This window comes from Apis cerana, linkage group LG16 (assembly GCF_029169275.1).
Source record: "Apis cerana isolate GH-2021 linkage group LG16, AcerK_1.0, whole genome shotgun sequence".
In the NCBI taxonomy this organism is placed as follows: Eukaryota; Metazoa; Arthropoda; class Insecta; order Hymenoptera; family Apidae; genus Apis; species Apis cerana.
Window position 1 is genome coordinate 2399004 of NC_083867.1, and position 16054 is coordinate 2415057.

General features: G+C 35.1%; 1 protein-coding gene and 1 long non-coding RNA gene across 3 annotated transcripts in view; one reads left to right on the top strand and one right to left on the bottom strand.

The window, feature by feature from the left end:
• LOC133667470 (uncharacterized) overlaps positions 1-14297 on the top strand; it is a 101138-nt gene extending 86841 nt beyond the window's left edge. Inside the window, exons 3-4 of the long non-coding RNA XR_009833020.1 lie at positions 12677-12867; positions 13458-14297. This is a non-coding gene — a long non-coding RNA (uncharacterized LOC133667470). The remainder of the gene's footprint in view (positions 1-12676; positions 12868-13457) is intronic.
• Positions 1-16054, bottom strand: part of LOC108000231 (uncharacterized) — a 305633-nt gene that overhangs the window by 54131 nt on the left and 235448 nt on the right. For both annotated transcript variants that reach the window (XM_062086379.1, XM_062086378.1), the window contains 2 exons: positions 12568-12865; positions 11894-12039 (listed from right to left, as the gene is read on the bottom strand). In XM_062086379.1, the coding sequence (XP_061942363.1) occupies positions 11894-12039; positions 12568-12865 (444 nt within the window). The remainder of the gene's footprint in view (positions 1-11893; positions 12040-12567; positions 12866-16054) is intronic.

Here is a 16054-nt window from a genome sequence, read left to right on the forward strand (position 1 = left end):
CATATAACCTATATTTCATGTTCTTACCATGGAACGTGAACCGGTACAATCCACGTCGTACGAACTCGATCTAGCTTAACCTGCGAACTAACATCGTGTATAAAAAAAAAACGATATTGATACGAGTGTCTCAGAACCTGCGAGCGGAAGATAATTCCGTAATATGGATGCAAAAAAGGAAAAGGAGGAATACTTGTTTACTTGATTTTTTTTCAGGCAAATTAATTTTTGGAAAAGAAAAAAATCAATCGACGAATAATTGGATAGGTTCTACGCGCGAAAATAAGCGTGGAAATAAAATTTCGTCGTTTATTAAGCTTTTGTTCTCGAAAGAATGGAAAAACACGTAAGATCAAGACGTGGTTAATTCTTGGTTCCATAAATTTTCAGAATAATTTTTCGAAACGATCCACTCGTGAAATTTCGCTTCTGCCGAAAAGTTTTTTTAAATTTTATTCTTCTTCGAAACAAAAATATTTTATTTTTACTATATATATATTATAGTTGCCTTCAACGTCTTTTCGAACAATTAATTTTCCATTCGATTCTGGATCGAGACCATCTTTTTCCATCCGCAATTCAAAAGAATTCAATAAAAGACGTCCAACCAAATTATACGGGACTCATCTCCATTTCATTTGCCCTGATCCAGGGAGGAGTTCTTGTAACTTGGACAAAATTCTAACCACGATCGAGTAGGAGACATTATTAGAGATTATCCGCTTCCTTCTTCTCCTTCCTCTTCTTCTCCCCGCGTTCCGCGAAACAGAGAGAGAGGAAAGGTCAAGAACTCTTATCCTCAGTCGGCAAGTCGAGGACAGATACTCGTCCTTTCGCCTACGATCGTTTCGAGTCTTAACGAGGTTCATCGTGCAGTCAGGAGTAACCTCTTCAGAACTGTACTTTGCTTGTCTCGTGTTTGCATTTATTTATCCTCCTTATATATTTTTTTCTTTGATCATTATCTTTTCGACATACGAGATAAAAATGAAGATAGATGAAAATTTCTTTCTCTGTGTGTAAAACTTGAATGTAACTTAATTTTATTGGTTATTTTATCATAAAAAAAATGCTTCAGAGAAAAAATTCAAATATTTTTCTTGTACAGATTTATAACGTATGAAAATTATTGACACAAGAGATATAAAATTTTTAACACGAAACCAGGAGGATAAAGATACACGTAGACTAACCGTTCAAAAAAATTCAAGGAAGCGGCAAAACGACAAAAAAGTAAAAAAAGCTGTTGATGATCGATGTTAAAACTCGACCGTCCCAACGACCGCCTCGAAATTTGAATAATTTAAAAGGAATCGAATTGCTTCGTGGAACGATGTTACGCCGCCAATTACACGACACAGATAGCCAGACCAGGTTTTGTATTCCCCCTTCCTCGTATACACGCGTGACCCGCGTAAATAGCTCGCGTGCTCGCGCATCGAGCAATTTTAATCCGTCGCGTGTTTCCCCCGTGTTCTCGCGTTTACGATTTCACATCGATAAAGCAGGGCAACTTACGACTCGACCGAGCACCATTTCTTTCGTTGTCCCAGTAATCGTCGTAGGGAATATTACGTTTCTATTAGCTGTCCCGAATCGTAACAAGAAGGATCGCTTTTTGCGGAGAAAAAGGGTCGAGTAAGAGAAGGAAAATTTTTTATAAAAAATTAAAATTCGTTGAAAATGAAATGAGGAAATATTTAATAATTCAAAAAGTCACGCATGCTAACTTAAGGATAATTATAATTATAATGAAATTTATGATTCTCATCGATATTTCTTAAAAAAAATTCCATTCTCCGATAGACCAAGATTAATAAACTTTCAATTAAAAATTATCAATCATTCTAATCTCTAACCAGATAAAAACTAACAATTCGAAACTATTTATTTTCTATAAAAAAAATTTGCACAATATTACCCCTATATTTCTCTTCGGAGACTCCCGATTCTAAATTAGCCATCCCCACACGAGAATCATATTTTCCAAGAAAAAACATGGGGCCGAGATAGAAGTTGATTCGATAACGGACACCCGTTGCATCGAGCGCTCACAAGCTCACGTAGAAACCGGTACGTGCTTCCGTTGTCTCGATTAAATTGACGGGGGTTGGGTTATACGATTTAGCAAGAGCGTACTATTGATTATTACAGCATTACAAAAATGGGGGCTAGGAGTGTATGGAGGGCGCCACCTCGATAGACCCGTCGCTTTTTATAAACTGTCGTGGCTGGAAAACAAACGGAGGGGGGAGGGGGGAAGCGGCGGGTCGAGGGAAAAGAAAACGAAGAAGGAAATCGAATTAATGCCCAAAGCTGCCGCTTTAAACACCGTGGTTTTCACAAGCTTGCTTTAATAACGAGGGAATCGTAAATTTTCGAAACCGACGTCTACTAGCGCCTCCCCCGCCTCGCGCGCTGTTCGGAGGGTCCGTGTCGCGGCGTATTAAAAGCCGGCCAAGAAATTGAACGCGACTTTTTTTATTCCGTGAGCGCAAGAACGGCCGCTCGGTCGGTAAAAAAGGGACGGTCGTTTTGGACTGATTATTTCGCCGATAATCGGCGAACGATTGCCCTCCCCCTGTTCCTCCACTTTCTTTCTGGTTAATGTTTGCGCGGAGATTATCCAATTTGATGGTATTATTTCGCGAAAAATTAATAATCGCGAGAGATATTTCATTTTTAAGGTATGTTTTTTTGAAAATAGGCTTTTCTTTTTGGAATAATTGTGAATATATTTCTTCAAATTTTAAGTATATTTTAGAATTTTTTTAGAATCGTCGAATTAAGTTGAACGAAGTTATAAATAAATTCGAACAGTCATATTTTTTAGAATTATTCATTTTCTGTCGAAGTCTATTCAATCTTTATATCCAATTCGATGATTATTTGTAAACTATATATTTCGAAAAGATTTTTTTTCTCTTAGAATTTTTGCTTTATCGACAAGTACAATGCAAATTCGTTAAATGTTAATATAAATAGGAAAATATGTTCGATTTTAAAGTATTTTTTCGAAAAATAGAGAAATTTTTTTGTTAGAATCCTCTTTATTGAGACAAATACAACGAGGAAAATTTGGAGGAAAACTCACTAAAAGAGAATCAAATAAAACGAAAGAAGTAAATGGAAAAAAATGAAAAGCTCGAGAGGAATCCCGATTGGCCGATCGTTCACCTATCGATAACGCCAATTACTATCGCATTTTTTTTCCACCAAAATATTCTCTAATCGTCATCTTGATCAATCTCGTTTCTTTCTTTCTTTCTTTCTTTCTTTTTTGTAGATCGTTAATCCTTAAATATCGAAATTTGAAATAAAATTTTAAATTCGAACGTTTATTTGCTCAAAATATTAAATAAATATATCTCTTCCCCGAAATTATTATATTTATTTTGAAACAAATCTCGAGTTTTATTGCAGTGTATCTTTTCCACGAAAATTTACGAAACAAATATGTTTTTATTACAAATAATAGATAAAAAAAAAAAAAGGATATTTGCTTTGCTTCTAAAAAAAATTTGATTCCTCCTCTCTCCCTCCCTCCCCTTGTAAAAGTATGAATAACAGAATTTTTGAAAATATTAAAAAAAAAAAGAAAAATATATATAAACTACACATATAAAATACCACGAGTTCGAAAAATAAAATTAAGCATGAAACATCGTTGACACATTTACATGCACATCAATTTTAATAAAATTCTTTTTTTTTTTTCAACAAAGATTTCAACCCCTCGGGCGTTTAATTTTTTTTCAACCCATAAACTTGGTCAAGATATATTCAGTTAGAAATTAATATGGAACACCCTGTATACACGGTCACATAGATTTCGCGTGTAGGTACAACGCGTTCTAACACGGCTATCTAGACACGCGGCCATGTTTCTGCCAGAGCACGGAAGCAGTCAGCGTGTCGATGATTTAAAAATATAATATATTCAACGGTTGACCGCCGTTGCACCGCTTAACTAGCCAACCGTGTTCAACTTTGAAACTCCTCTTTTTCTCTCTTTCTCTCCACCGCTCCCTTCTCCCCTCCTTCCTTGTCACCCCTTGTTTTCTTGTCATTTGTTGTCAACGTTCCTGTTTCCTTTACCCAACATTCCCTTGCAACCGATGTTCAACACGAAAACTTATTAATAGAACGAAAGAAATTTGCTTATCGATCTTCTTCTTTAATATACTTTTCTTTTTTTCTTTAATTTACATGATTATGATTATAATCTCTCCATATATTATTAAGACAGAGTTTTAAATACAAAAAATAAGTATGTAAAAATTCTGCTCGATGAAGTGAGACAGATGTAATGGCTTCATCTATTGTTATCAATAAAAATAATAATTTAATGAATAAGCTTCAAAATAACTTTGAAATTTTAATGCTTATATTAACGTCTTACACGTAAATATATTGATTGGCGCTAGTAGTTAACAGTCACATGGCGCTAGTATCGCTTTTTTATGTTCAAATAACAAAGAAGAAGGGGATAAGACTATTAAACATTCATATTAAGTACGTATATATCTTATTTTTGAAGTTTTCATCAGGTTAACGTCTATTCCTTTTTTCTTCTTTTCATTTCAGCCAAAATAAGTTTTCATTGTTCAAAGTTATTTCGATCGGATAAAGTATCGGTGGAATGACGCCTCGCGCTATTAGCCAATTCGATGCCGACTTGTAAATTTCAAAGAGTCACGCCGACGTGGAAAGGGCGGCCAAGTTTTCGCCTGAAAAATGGCGCCTGTTCCCGATCTGCAAACACGCGAAATTCCGATCCGCGTTTCGTGCCGCTGCTCGTCGAAAGACCCCGAGTTCTCGATGAAGAGATATAGTTGACGGTTACACCGTGCTACCAGCTAACTTTCAAAGGCTATTATGATTTTTCGTGAAACGTAACGGTCAATAGGATTACAAATAGTACACTCCACTCCATAAATATGCGGATACTTTCTCATCGTTACGGTGAAATTGAAACACACGATGAATTCTGTAATGTAATTCTGGGATAGCTCGAGAGTCTCGTTATTAGTAAAACTTACTAAAACAGGAAAAAAAAAAAACGGTAAAATTATAATAAATTTCATTAAATTTTATTTTTTATTTCGCATTAATAATTCATTCGATATCTTATAACGATATATTCCAGCATATTGTTCTTGTAAATTAATTTGTTAATTTATTATTTAATAATTTTAGTTGGAAAATTTAAAAAATTTAATCATTCGATTTAACGCTTTGCGTTTAGAAATTTATGAAAAACATAAAATTTCGTCGTAAAGAATCACGTTCACGTACTCGTAGACGGGAATGTACATTCATGAAAAGGTTATGGCCGACACCGTCCGATCTCCAAACAACGCATTAACGAGGGTAAATGCAAAAGAGGTCGAGGTACGCTCTACACTCCATAATTTCAAACGATTGTGGTAATTTCATGATTTATCGGATCGAAATAAGAACTCGAGTGGCCATCATGACCTGTATTTCCATCGATATTCCCTTGATATCGTTTCCTATTCCTCGCCCAATTTATATACAAATTTCTACGTTTCTACGTTATCGGTCGAAACGTTTAAAATCGCGAAAATCGGCCGAACCGATCTCCTGTGTTATATCCGGACCGTGTCGGTTCCACGTGTAATTCGAGGCTGGAACACCTTTACCGACCGCGGATAATTACGCGAGGGACAAGCGATTTATAATGGCAGTGCGGCGCGTTACGTTTGCGATATACACGCGGATACGTGCCACCGTGACGCCGATTTTTTACATCAGCGTGCGGTACCATAAATCAATTAAACAAAAAACCGCGGAGCCTGCGAGTGACAAATTCAGCTGCGACTCGGTCGAACCACCTGCAGCGAATTTGATTTGCGCGTCGTCCGCCCTTTCCTCCTCGTTACAGTCTGCCCCCGTTGTTCGTCAAAGCCCCTTTTTTATGCAGATATTTCCACGGCACACGTGACAGCCAGGTAGTTTCGCACGTGTGACGTGGGAACTATGCATTACGATAAATTTAAAAGCTGTAAATCAGTACCTTAACCATCTACCCGAATATGCAAAAAATTTACATCCAGGAACTGTACTTACTCGTTTTAACAACTCAAATTAACAAACAGTTTTTTTTTGGTGTAATTTATTATTTTTTAGTAGAAAATGATGAGGAGCAATGATCAACAACAAAATTAGATAATTATTCGTTAAATAAATAATTTGAGATGTAGATTAAGATACAGTGGCTCTCAATCTGTAACTATAATTATAAAGATTTATTATGCGAAAGAATATTTTGAGGTTAGAAATGGAAAGCCAAATTAATCTAAACTTTTTGCAAAAGTTTTAAATTTATACCCATAGATCACGATACCCATAAATAGCGCTTACTTTTTCTTTCGTTGTAATTCTCACTTGAGTAAAAACCATTCCACATCTATCGATAATTTTCCTTCGCACGCAACGAAGTGGAGAGTAAATTCGAATATTGCAAAATGGGGTCGTTAATTAAAGAAAAGAAAAGAGGAATATCGGAAAACACTTTCTCCCAATTTATTATATTTATAGAAACAAAGATGGCAGCCACGTTCCCTAAGTCGAGCCTATTTACAATCGACCCCTCCTCCTCCCAAATTGTTTCGCTTTATTCTTCATTAAGGGGCATTTTTTTCTATCGAGGCGAAATGGGCTCGGCCTCTCGAAGAACATTACGCCTCCCAAGAGATTCGTCTCTCTCTCCCATCTCCCTTATACTCGCTCACGATCAATTCCAGACTTTCCATCCTCCCCTTTGTAACTTCGAGATTGGCTTCGGATTCGCGCTCGTTATATCCTCGATATCGTGAGTGCACTTACAACCATGTGCTTACTCGTTGCTTAATCGTTTCGCTCATCCGGTCGATGATTCTGCTTTCGCAACTTCCATTCTCTCTTTCTCTCTCTTTTTTCTCTGTTTCTATCTCCCTACTATTACGCCTCTTATTACGGTTTAGTGGATCAATCTAACGTCAAAATGGAACCTGGTGTACCCACCGGCCATTAAGATATCATTATTCTTGCACGAGGAGAAATAAGTTGGAGATCGGCCTGATTATTCGCGCCTCGAATACGTCGTGCGAGCCAAGAACAGACTGATTATTGTTATACCGGCTAATTGGCAAGATGGATATTTCTGCTTTTAATCCGAAAGAGACGGTTTATTTCAATTTCGAAATATAAATGGGACAATTTAAAACCGTGTATTATTCTTGGCACGAGTTTATTCCAATTCTCCATTTTCCTCTAATTTTTGGATGGAAAGAGTTGAATTTTAGCCTTTTGGAAATAGGTTTTTTTTTTTATTTATTTATTTATTTATTCATTCAATGCTTTTTATCCCAATTTAAGTGAAAAAAAAAAAAATAGAAATAGAGGTAGTTATTGGTTAAATAGCATTTTAAACAAGGGATTTTAAAGATATTTGTAAAAGTTAAATTGTAATAAATTTTGTACGTAATAACAATATTTTTTACTTCAAATATATTTAAAAAAAAGAAAAAAGAAAAAGAACTATTGGTCTTTAATTAAATATACCACAATTTTAATATAAAGCAAGTCCATAAGTAATATAAAATGATTAATTCATTTAATCATAAAAAATCACCAGTTAGTCTCTGCACAGAGAAGAATTCTAAAAGCTTTATGCAAAGCAAAGCCTTTTTGCGATTATATTTTCATAATAACGTCTCTCGAGATAAAAATGGCGTCGAAATTTTTAATCACAAATAAATTAACATGGGCTCTTTTTTCACGAATCTCCTCGAATTCTTCGGTTGCTCATAAAGGAGGAGAGGAGGAAAGGAGGAGAAGAGGGAGGGCAGGCAAAAGAGGAAGAGAGCGAGAGGAAACCAAGGAGGGGAGAGAAAAAGAAAAAGATGGATGGCTGGTGGATGGTCCACTTTATTGCACCGTCGGATATTGTATAGCTTATGGTTACAGGTCCGGGTGAAAGCATTTTCCTTGTGAAACGAATGATCTATAGCGCGCCCCGCTCGCTCGTGGTGAGCGAATTTTTTCTTCCTCTTTTTCTCCCTCCGACTCGAGAATCTCTGGACAGAAACTCGCCGAATTACTCGGGCGAAACTTCTTGATCCCTTCTCTCGGTTCAAACTTGGATTCCGGTTGATCGATTCGAACCCTCCACCGAAAGTTCCTCGTCAATTTGAAGACGATTATAATTTTATAATCCGGCATCGGTGTAAAACCGTGTCGGAACTTCGATCCTAACCCACAAACTCTCTGAATTTCTATCGATTTCGAGAGTCTCGTCGAGAGGTTATACACGGTGACTGGTAAATTTTCTTACGCAAGTCTGACTTTTGTGCAACGTATTGCGTTACAAAAGGATCCTAATCTAGATCTAAATATATATATTCAAAAGGATACGATAATTCGTAAATTTCGTAAATGAATTTAATATAAGTAATATATCGAATGGAGAAAATATTCTTTCTAATATTGATGTTCTAAATATTTTTTTTATTCAATTTTATACATTTGCCGTATGGCTTGGAAAATAACTTTAATCTAAAAGTATCCTCGCTCATAATGGATCGATTCTACTCGAATGAAAACTGGAACGGGGAACGAAGGTTAGAAAATTTCACAGTGTTATACAGATAGATTCCAAATATTTTCTAATAAATTTCACAGTTTGCTATTCTTTCTTCTCTCGCGTGTATGTCAAAACGTCCCGTATCCCGAAGATCTACATCTCCTACCTGAGAAATATTCTTGCAAAATTTTTCAAGAAAATATCTCACGTACTTTATTGCTTCGCTTTCCATTCATACCGGGTGTTCAAAAATAAAGCGGAAAATTTATAAAGTGATTCTAGAAATTAAACTTTGATATTTAGTATGGATAGGATTTAATTTCATTCATAGAACAATAATCTTTTTATAATTTAACAATTTTACATCGATAATCTTGATATTTGTACAATCTACAATAGTTTAGCTAGACTGTTAAAGACTTGTTGACGGATTCTTTCTTTATTTCCTCGTAAGAATTTTACGTTTAACAGATATAGGAACTTGGAATTCGTTTAATCGAACTCTGAAAAAAAATCAATAAATATAGCTTCGTTTAATTTACCTAAACACCCTATATATATATATTTATGCAACAGCAACTCGTTGGAATCAAATAATAAAACATTTCGTTCCAAAAACTTCAGACAAATATACTTTCCATCCAATTCGTTTAAACACCCTGTATTTAAACCAATAATCTGTAGATCAATCGTTGCAACATTTAACCAAAAATATAGCTGATATGTTTGAGCAATAGAAACTCAAAGAAAAATTTCATTCCAATGAATAAAAGTCGACGAAAGATCGGTCACCCGGTATACTTGGCACGAATGCAGGCTGCGATCTGGTTGGACACAACGAAATATCCTAACCCTTCGACGAGATCTACCTCGTCGAGCTGGCTTCCCAACACCTCCATCCTTCTCTTTTCGCCTCTTTGCCGCAACTTACACATCTTTGGGGAATGCTCGGTCCTCGAGGATCGGGTTTGTAATCCCACGGGAGTTATTGGATTCGGTTTGATCCAGTATTCGTTCGCTTTACCACCATATATCCTCGCCTTATTCCAGCCTGGCCGGCTTCGATTTCGCGGAACACGCTCTCCATTTTTTTTTTTTCTCCCTCTGGAGAGAATGCGTTGCCAAATTAATTTGCTTTCCGATATATTATAATTTACAAAGCGTGCGAATTTAATAAAATAATGACGATAAATTTTTCTTTTTCAGAGTTTGAAATTAATTTTGCCAAACTTGGCTTAATCTTATGACAAAAATGGATAATTTATGAAAATTGGAAAATTGATTTTGCAATATTGTTTTACGATGTAACTGGATTTACGAATGTTAATAATAAATGAATTTATAATCGAGAATGAATAATTAATCCTGGATGAACGGTGATAATAATGAAGATTATAGAGTCCAATTTTCAGAACGGGATATGTAATTTTATCTTTAATGGGATATTTTGATATACAATCTTCCTTATCCTAATAATAGAAAAATTTATCGATCTTTCTACTTGTATCGAGTATTTACTTACTTAAATCATACGAATTATATATATCTTATTGTTAGGACATTTATAATTCAATAAATTGATAAATAATCCCTCGTATAAATTTTTATAAACAAAATTCAATATTGTACAATTTGTGCAGAAAGCACGGGTATTCTGGAAAAATTCCTCCAGATGTCGCGAGCGATCAAAGGGAAGACGCTGACACGTTTTTACAAAAAAGAAGACCGATAAATCGCTATCGGCAATCAAAGGGCGACAATTTGAGAATCAAAGGACGAAACCGTGACGATTCGATCGAAAAAAAAAAAGAAAAGAAAATAAAAATAAATAAAAATAAAAAAAGAAGAAAGGATGATAAAGCTCGCGACCTCCAACAAATGCAGGAGCAAAAAAATAAAGGAAGAAAGAGGTGATCGGCAAACAGAGTCACCAAACCAAACCGCAGCCATCGTCGGAACGATGAAACAAAATATTTGTGTGGTTTCAACGATTTTCGTGACGCGCTTCACCAACTCCCTACAAAATTCAATTTCTCCAGGAAGATTCGTTTACCACCCGTTGCATAACATACCCACCCACACACCGACCATGGTATGCTGTCACCTTGCTGTCCTACATGCATACGTACAATATCGTTCAAAAGTTTGGAAACGGATATTTTCGAGTGAAGATTTATTTATATTCTTACAATAATTCGTGTATTAAATATACAAAGTGTTTGATATTTTCTTCGAAAGATTTCGTGGATGAAAAGAAATATGAATTGATACGAAGATTAGTTAAGACTTATTTATTGAGAAAGAAGATTTATTCTCGTCTCGCTTATTTATTGTACATATTTTATATAAATTATTCACAGAACATTCGTGATAACTAATATGAAAAAAATAATAAAAAGTTAATCTTTCTTTTTTCTAAAATTTATTTGTAAGAATCTATTAAAATATAACATTGTGACTCGTGGGATCTCGTTAATAATATCAATTATATATTTCAACAATTACGATTCTGAGCAAGAGAGTTCGATCGAAAGAATAGGTTATGTTCGATTTGCGTGATCCTTGAATTTGATTAGATTCGTGGAGGAGAAAATAATCAAGAAACCTGCTTATAAACTCGGGAAAAGGGCAGCATATTTGGAAAACGAGAGGTTTGACCGATGTTCCTGTAATTTTTCAACGATTTAGACCGAGAATGTTTCCCCCTTTTACCGGCAAAGGGATAGTTTACGGACAGAATTAGCTTTCCAACCCAATTTGTACGAAATTGTGCAATCTAAATAACTTTCGTATACTTTGTTGTGTACAGGTTATATCGAAAATCACGATACAAGCTGAAGAATGTGATTGTTCGAGCAAAAATTAAATTGAAAATGTAGAATGATAATTTTTGACATGTCAACAATTCTTGCATTACATCTCTTCCAATAGAAACTTCTCTTTAACCGATTCACAGTAGTCTATAACCATTGATGCATCATCCTATCCAATTATTTTTTCAACCTATTCCACAATCTAATTAACTTAATCGAGCCAAATAACCTAACATTATTACATTCAACGTCACACAATGTTACATTTGATCACTATTTCAATCTATTCTACGATCCAATTAATCCAATCAAGCTTCATAACCTAAAACATCATTACGTTCACTGTTACACAATCTGATCGTACACAATTGCAAACATAATTCTTTTCATTCATCATATGTACGTATACGATGAAAAAAGAAACCATGGCAAATTTGTTGATAACGATAAAATTAATATCAGACTAGAAAAAATATTTTTTCCTACTCACTGACTAAGGTGAGAAAGGGTATGTTGAGCTGCTGGAAATGGGGCGGGCTGCAAGCCTCTTCCGGCCTCGAGACGTCGCTTCCGGTCTGCACCTCTATCACGTGGCCGTCCCTTCGATAGAACGTCATGCACATGAAACCGCTCCGGCTGCGGGCAAGAAGACAGGCCGAATAAAAACCAGGCGTTCCTTCGCTTAAAACGTAAAACGTTTCCACCAACGCGAACAATAACAATCCTGTTTACTCTGACAATGTACAGCGATTGTAGCGCGCGTCCGGCTCAACCCGATGTTCTCAAAACACGTGTATTATCGAAAGCTCTTTGCCCCCTCTTTTCCTTTTTTCCCCCTCAGTTGCACCGATTCTCGACTGTGTTTGCTTTTTTTTTTTAAAAAAAAAAAGAAAAACAGAGGGAGAAAAAAAGAGCGAAAACTTGCTATCTTTTTTTTTTTTTTCAATCGGCTTGGACAAACGAAAAAACAAACACGCAAGGACGTACAATCGTTGTTATTCTTTCGACACGTTAATCGATGAATATTTTTTTTCTTTCTTTATGATCTTTGAAGATCGTGAAATTGTAAAAAGGAAATTCCAAGAATTTGGTCAAGTTGTAATCCTGAAATGTGTCGATTAATTAATTTTTCTACGAATCGTTTGAGAAAAACGATTTACTCACCAGCCAACGGTGAAATGCGCGACCAACGTGGTCATCGTCATCGCTTGAGCAACGCTAGATTGCTTGATGCTGTTGCACAGGATCTTCACGTCTTGATCCTCTTGTCCAGGAACGTACTGCCCGTCCAGAGAACCGCTTTCGAATCTCGAGGAACTGGTGTTGAAACTGGTCACGTGCAGGGAAGCGTTCCGAGGATGAAACGTGTAAGATCTGGTGAGGTCGAGGGTGTGCCATGTCAGTCCACCGCTGGAATGGCCGGTCAACCAGTTGGGGAATCGGCACTGGCCAGGTGGCGACACTGTAAGTAAGCAGAGAATTCGATTTATTTAATTCTGTTTGTACAAGAAACTCGATTCTTTAATATTTGGTTTATTGTAATTCGGGTATTGAATATTGGGATTTCTAATGACGAAGAAAATTTGACTCCTCCAGTTGGGATCGTTTTAATTATTTTAATTATTTATCGAGTTAAGTTGGCAAAAGTTTGATGCGGTTTTTATTCAAACTTCGAATGTAAAACAAATTGCTGCTTTTTAATTAATATTAAATAAAAGATTTAATTTACAAGAAATGGATAATATAAAAAATTAATGAGTAATTATCAAAGAAGTGTTTTATCAAGATCATTTGAACAAATCATGCAAATATTAATATTAGAAAAGTTTTTTAATCACAATATTTACTGACAATTTAGCTATAAGATTTTCAAAATGAATTTATTTATGGAATATCTCTTTTTTAAAAACAATTTTTGTAACAAACAAAATAATAATTTTCAAATTATCGAACGAATCTCTTGATCAAATTTAATATTTAACTTGCACTTTGTTTGCGATAGAAGACGAAATTTCTTCATTATCAAAACTAATCACCTTTCCATCCTATTTCAGTCTGCCTCCACTGATCGAACCGAATTGGACCAGAACTCCTTCGTTTTTAAAACGTATTTAGAATAAGAGGGCTTCGCGATTTCTGATTGTTCAACCTCTCTGATTATTCGTTCGCTTTTCTCTCTCCCTTTCTCTCTCACGTTTTTTTATCCGTGTCACTTAAACGGTTCGTTTCAGCCGGTGCCGATGGAATATTTGAGAATGGGACGGGCGGACATTGGGTAATCGACTCGACCTTCGAATCGTTGCTTTAATTCCATTTGATCGAGCTCGATCGTCGCAGGTAGATGGAATCTAAGAGCCTCGAGGAGATAAGAAGCGGAATTATCGTGATAATATTCAAGACGCGCCCGGTATATTCTTTAAACGAATTCTATCCCGAGCATTTACATCTTCGTATCGACCTGATTGAGACCGTCTGAATTTAATGATCATGGATAATAATATCGATTAAACATTTTCGAGTATTTTTAATCTTGCACTTATTTTGGATAATTTAATTTAAATAAGAATAAGAAAAATTTTTATATATCTTCTTAAATGGAGTACATGTATACTCAATAGTGCTCATTAAACAAGATTTAAGTTCGAAGAGAAAGAAGAAAAGAAGAGATGTAGCCTTCGAGGAAATATATATATAATAATCCTTTATAAAATAGTAATATCAATAATATTCATTTGTAATAAGAATAATTATAAAACTTAAAAACAACCATAATTACGAAATGCGATACTAGTGCCACATGACTTCCAAGCAACTTAAATTCATTGACACCAGCGCCACATAATGTATCTCTGTCTTTAAATGAGAAAATAAATAAAGGTAAAAGAACGAAAAAACAGGATTTTTCAACCATATATTTTGGATAATTTAATTTAAACAAAGAAAAAATAAGGATAAATAAGAATTTTTATATTTATCTTGTTAAATGGAGTACATGTGTATTCAATAGTGCTCATTAAACAAGATTTAAGTTAAGAAGAAAAAGAAGAAAAGAAGAAATGTAGCCTTTGTGGAAACGAATATATATATAATAATCCTTTATAAAATAATAAATAATATTAATAACATTATATTCACTTGTAATAAGAATAATTATAAAATTTAAAAATTACTTAAAAGCGACCGTAATTACGAAATGGTGCGATACTAACGCCACGTGACTTCCAAGCAACTTAAATTTATTGACACCACACTGTGTCTCTGTCTTTAAATGAGAAAATAAATAAGGGCAAAAGAACGAAAAAATAGAATTTTTCAACCATATTATTTTTATAATTTTTAATCTTCCACTTATTTTGGATAATTTAATTTAAACGGGAAAATAAGAATTTTTATATTTACCTTGTTAAATAGAGTACATGTGTATTCAATAGTGCTCATTAAACAAGATTTAAGTTCGAAGAAAAAGAAGAAAAGAAGAGATGTGCCTTCGTGGAAACGAATATATATATAATAATCCTTCATAAAATGGTAAATAATATTAATAATATTCACTTGTAATAAGAATAATTATAAAACTTAAAAATTAAGAGTGTGTCTCTGTTTAAATGAGAAAATAAATAGAACTCTTCGACTTGTAATAATTACACTTGCCATCAAATATATATATAATTATCCTCATCGTTTAACGCGTTTCCATTCACTTCTTGTACAATCCTTTTCAAATCCTTTTTATGTATCTTCTTATTTCATCAATCAAATAATTTTAACGAACAACTTTTAAACAAGTTCGACCACGTTTCGAATGGTTTGCAGACCCGTAGGATGAAAGGAAAGAAGAGATCAGGACTGGTATAAAAGAGACGATCTTGGAAAAATTTCGCAGTCAACCCGCGCCGGACCATAAAGTCCTCGACGTTACGAAAAACGACAGCCGATAAAACGTGGACGTAGGTATTCGATAGCGAAACAGAATCGTTCGAGTGTACTCCCCCCCCTCCACTTCAACGTGTTCCACTTCCGCTCGAGGGAGGAGGACGTGCAAAATCCTCCCTCCCTGGTGAGAAGGAGGCGCCCCCTTCCCCATCGCTTCGATAGTGTCGGGACACCGATGGAAAAGGGTTGACGCAGGAAAATGGATAACAAAGAGGGAGCGAGCATCTGTGAAAAGGGTGGGAGAGGGAGCGCGCTATAGGCTGATGGATAGATGAGGAAGAAGCGAGATAGGAAGAGACAAAGAGGGAAGAAGTGGAGGATAGCCAGGTTGTAACGACGTGAGGATAAAAGACGTGATGTAAAAAAGTGGAGGAGAAATGGGAAGAGAATGGAGGGAGGGGGATACTCGAAGAAAAGACGTGATATTTTAAAGTGGAAGTGAAATTGATAGGTTTTTGAAATATTTTGATGTACGGTTTTTCACATGATATTTTTGTTATAGAAATTTTACATAACACGAACATATGTTGATTGATTTCTAGTAATTGGATAAATATATAAATATATCCTATCATTATTCTTCAAACGAGACGTCTTTTCACTGAAATACCTTTCTTCTTTCATTTCTCTTCATTTATTCGGATAGTGATAATTTGCGATCGTTTGAACAAAATTTATTTTCACTATTGTTAATTAGAAATATAAACATCGAAATGAT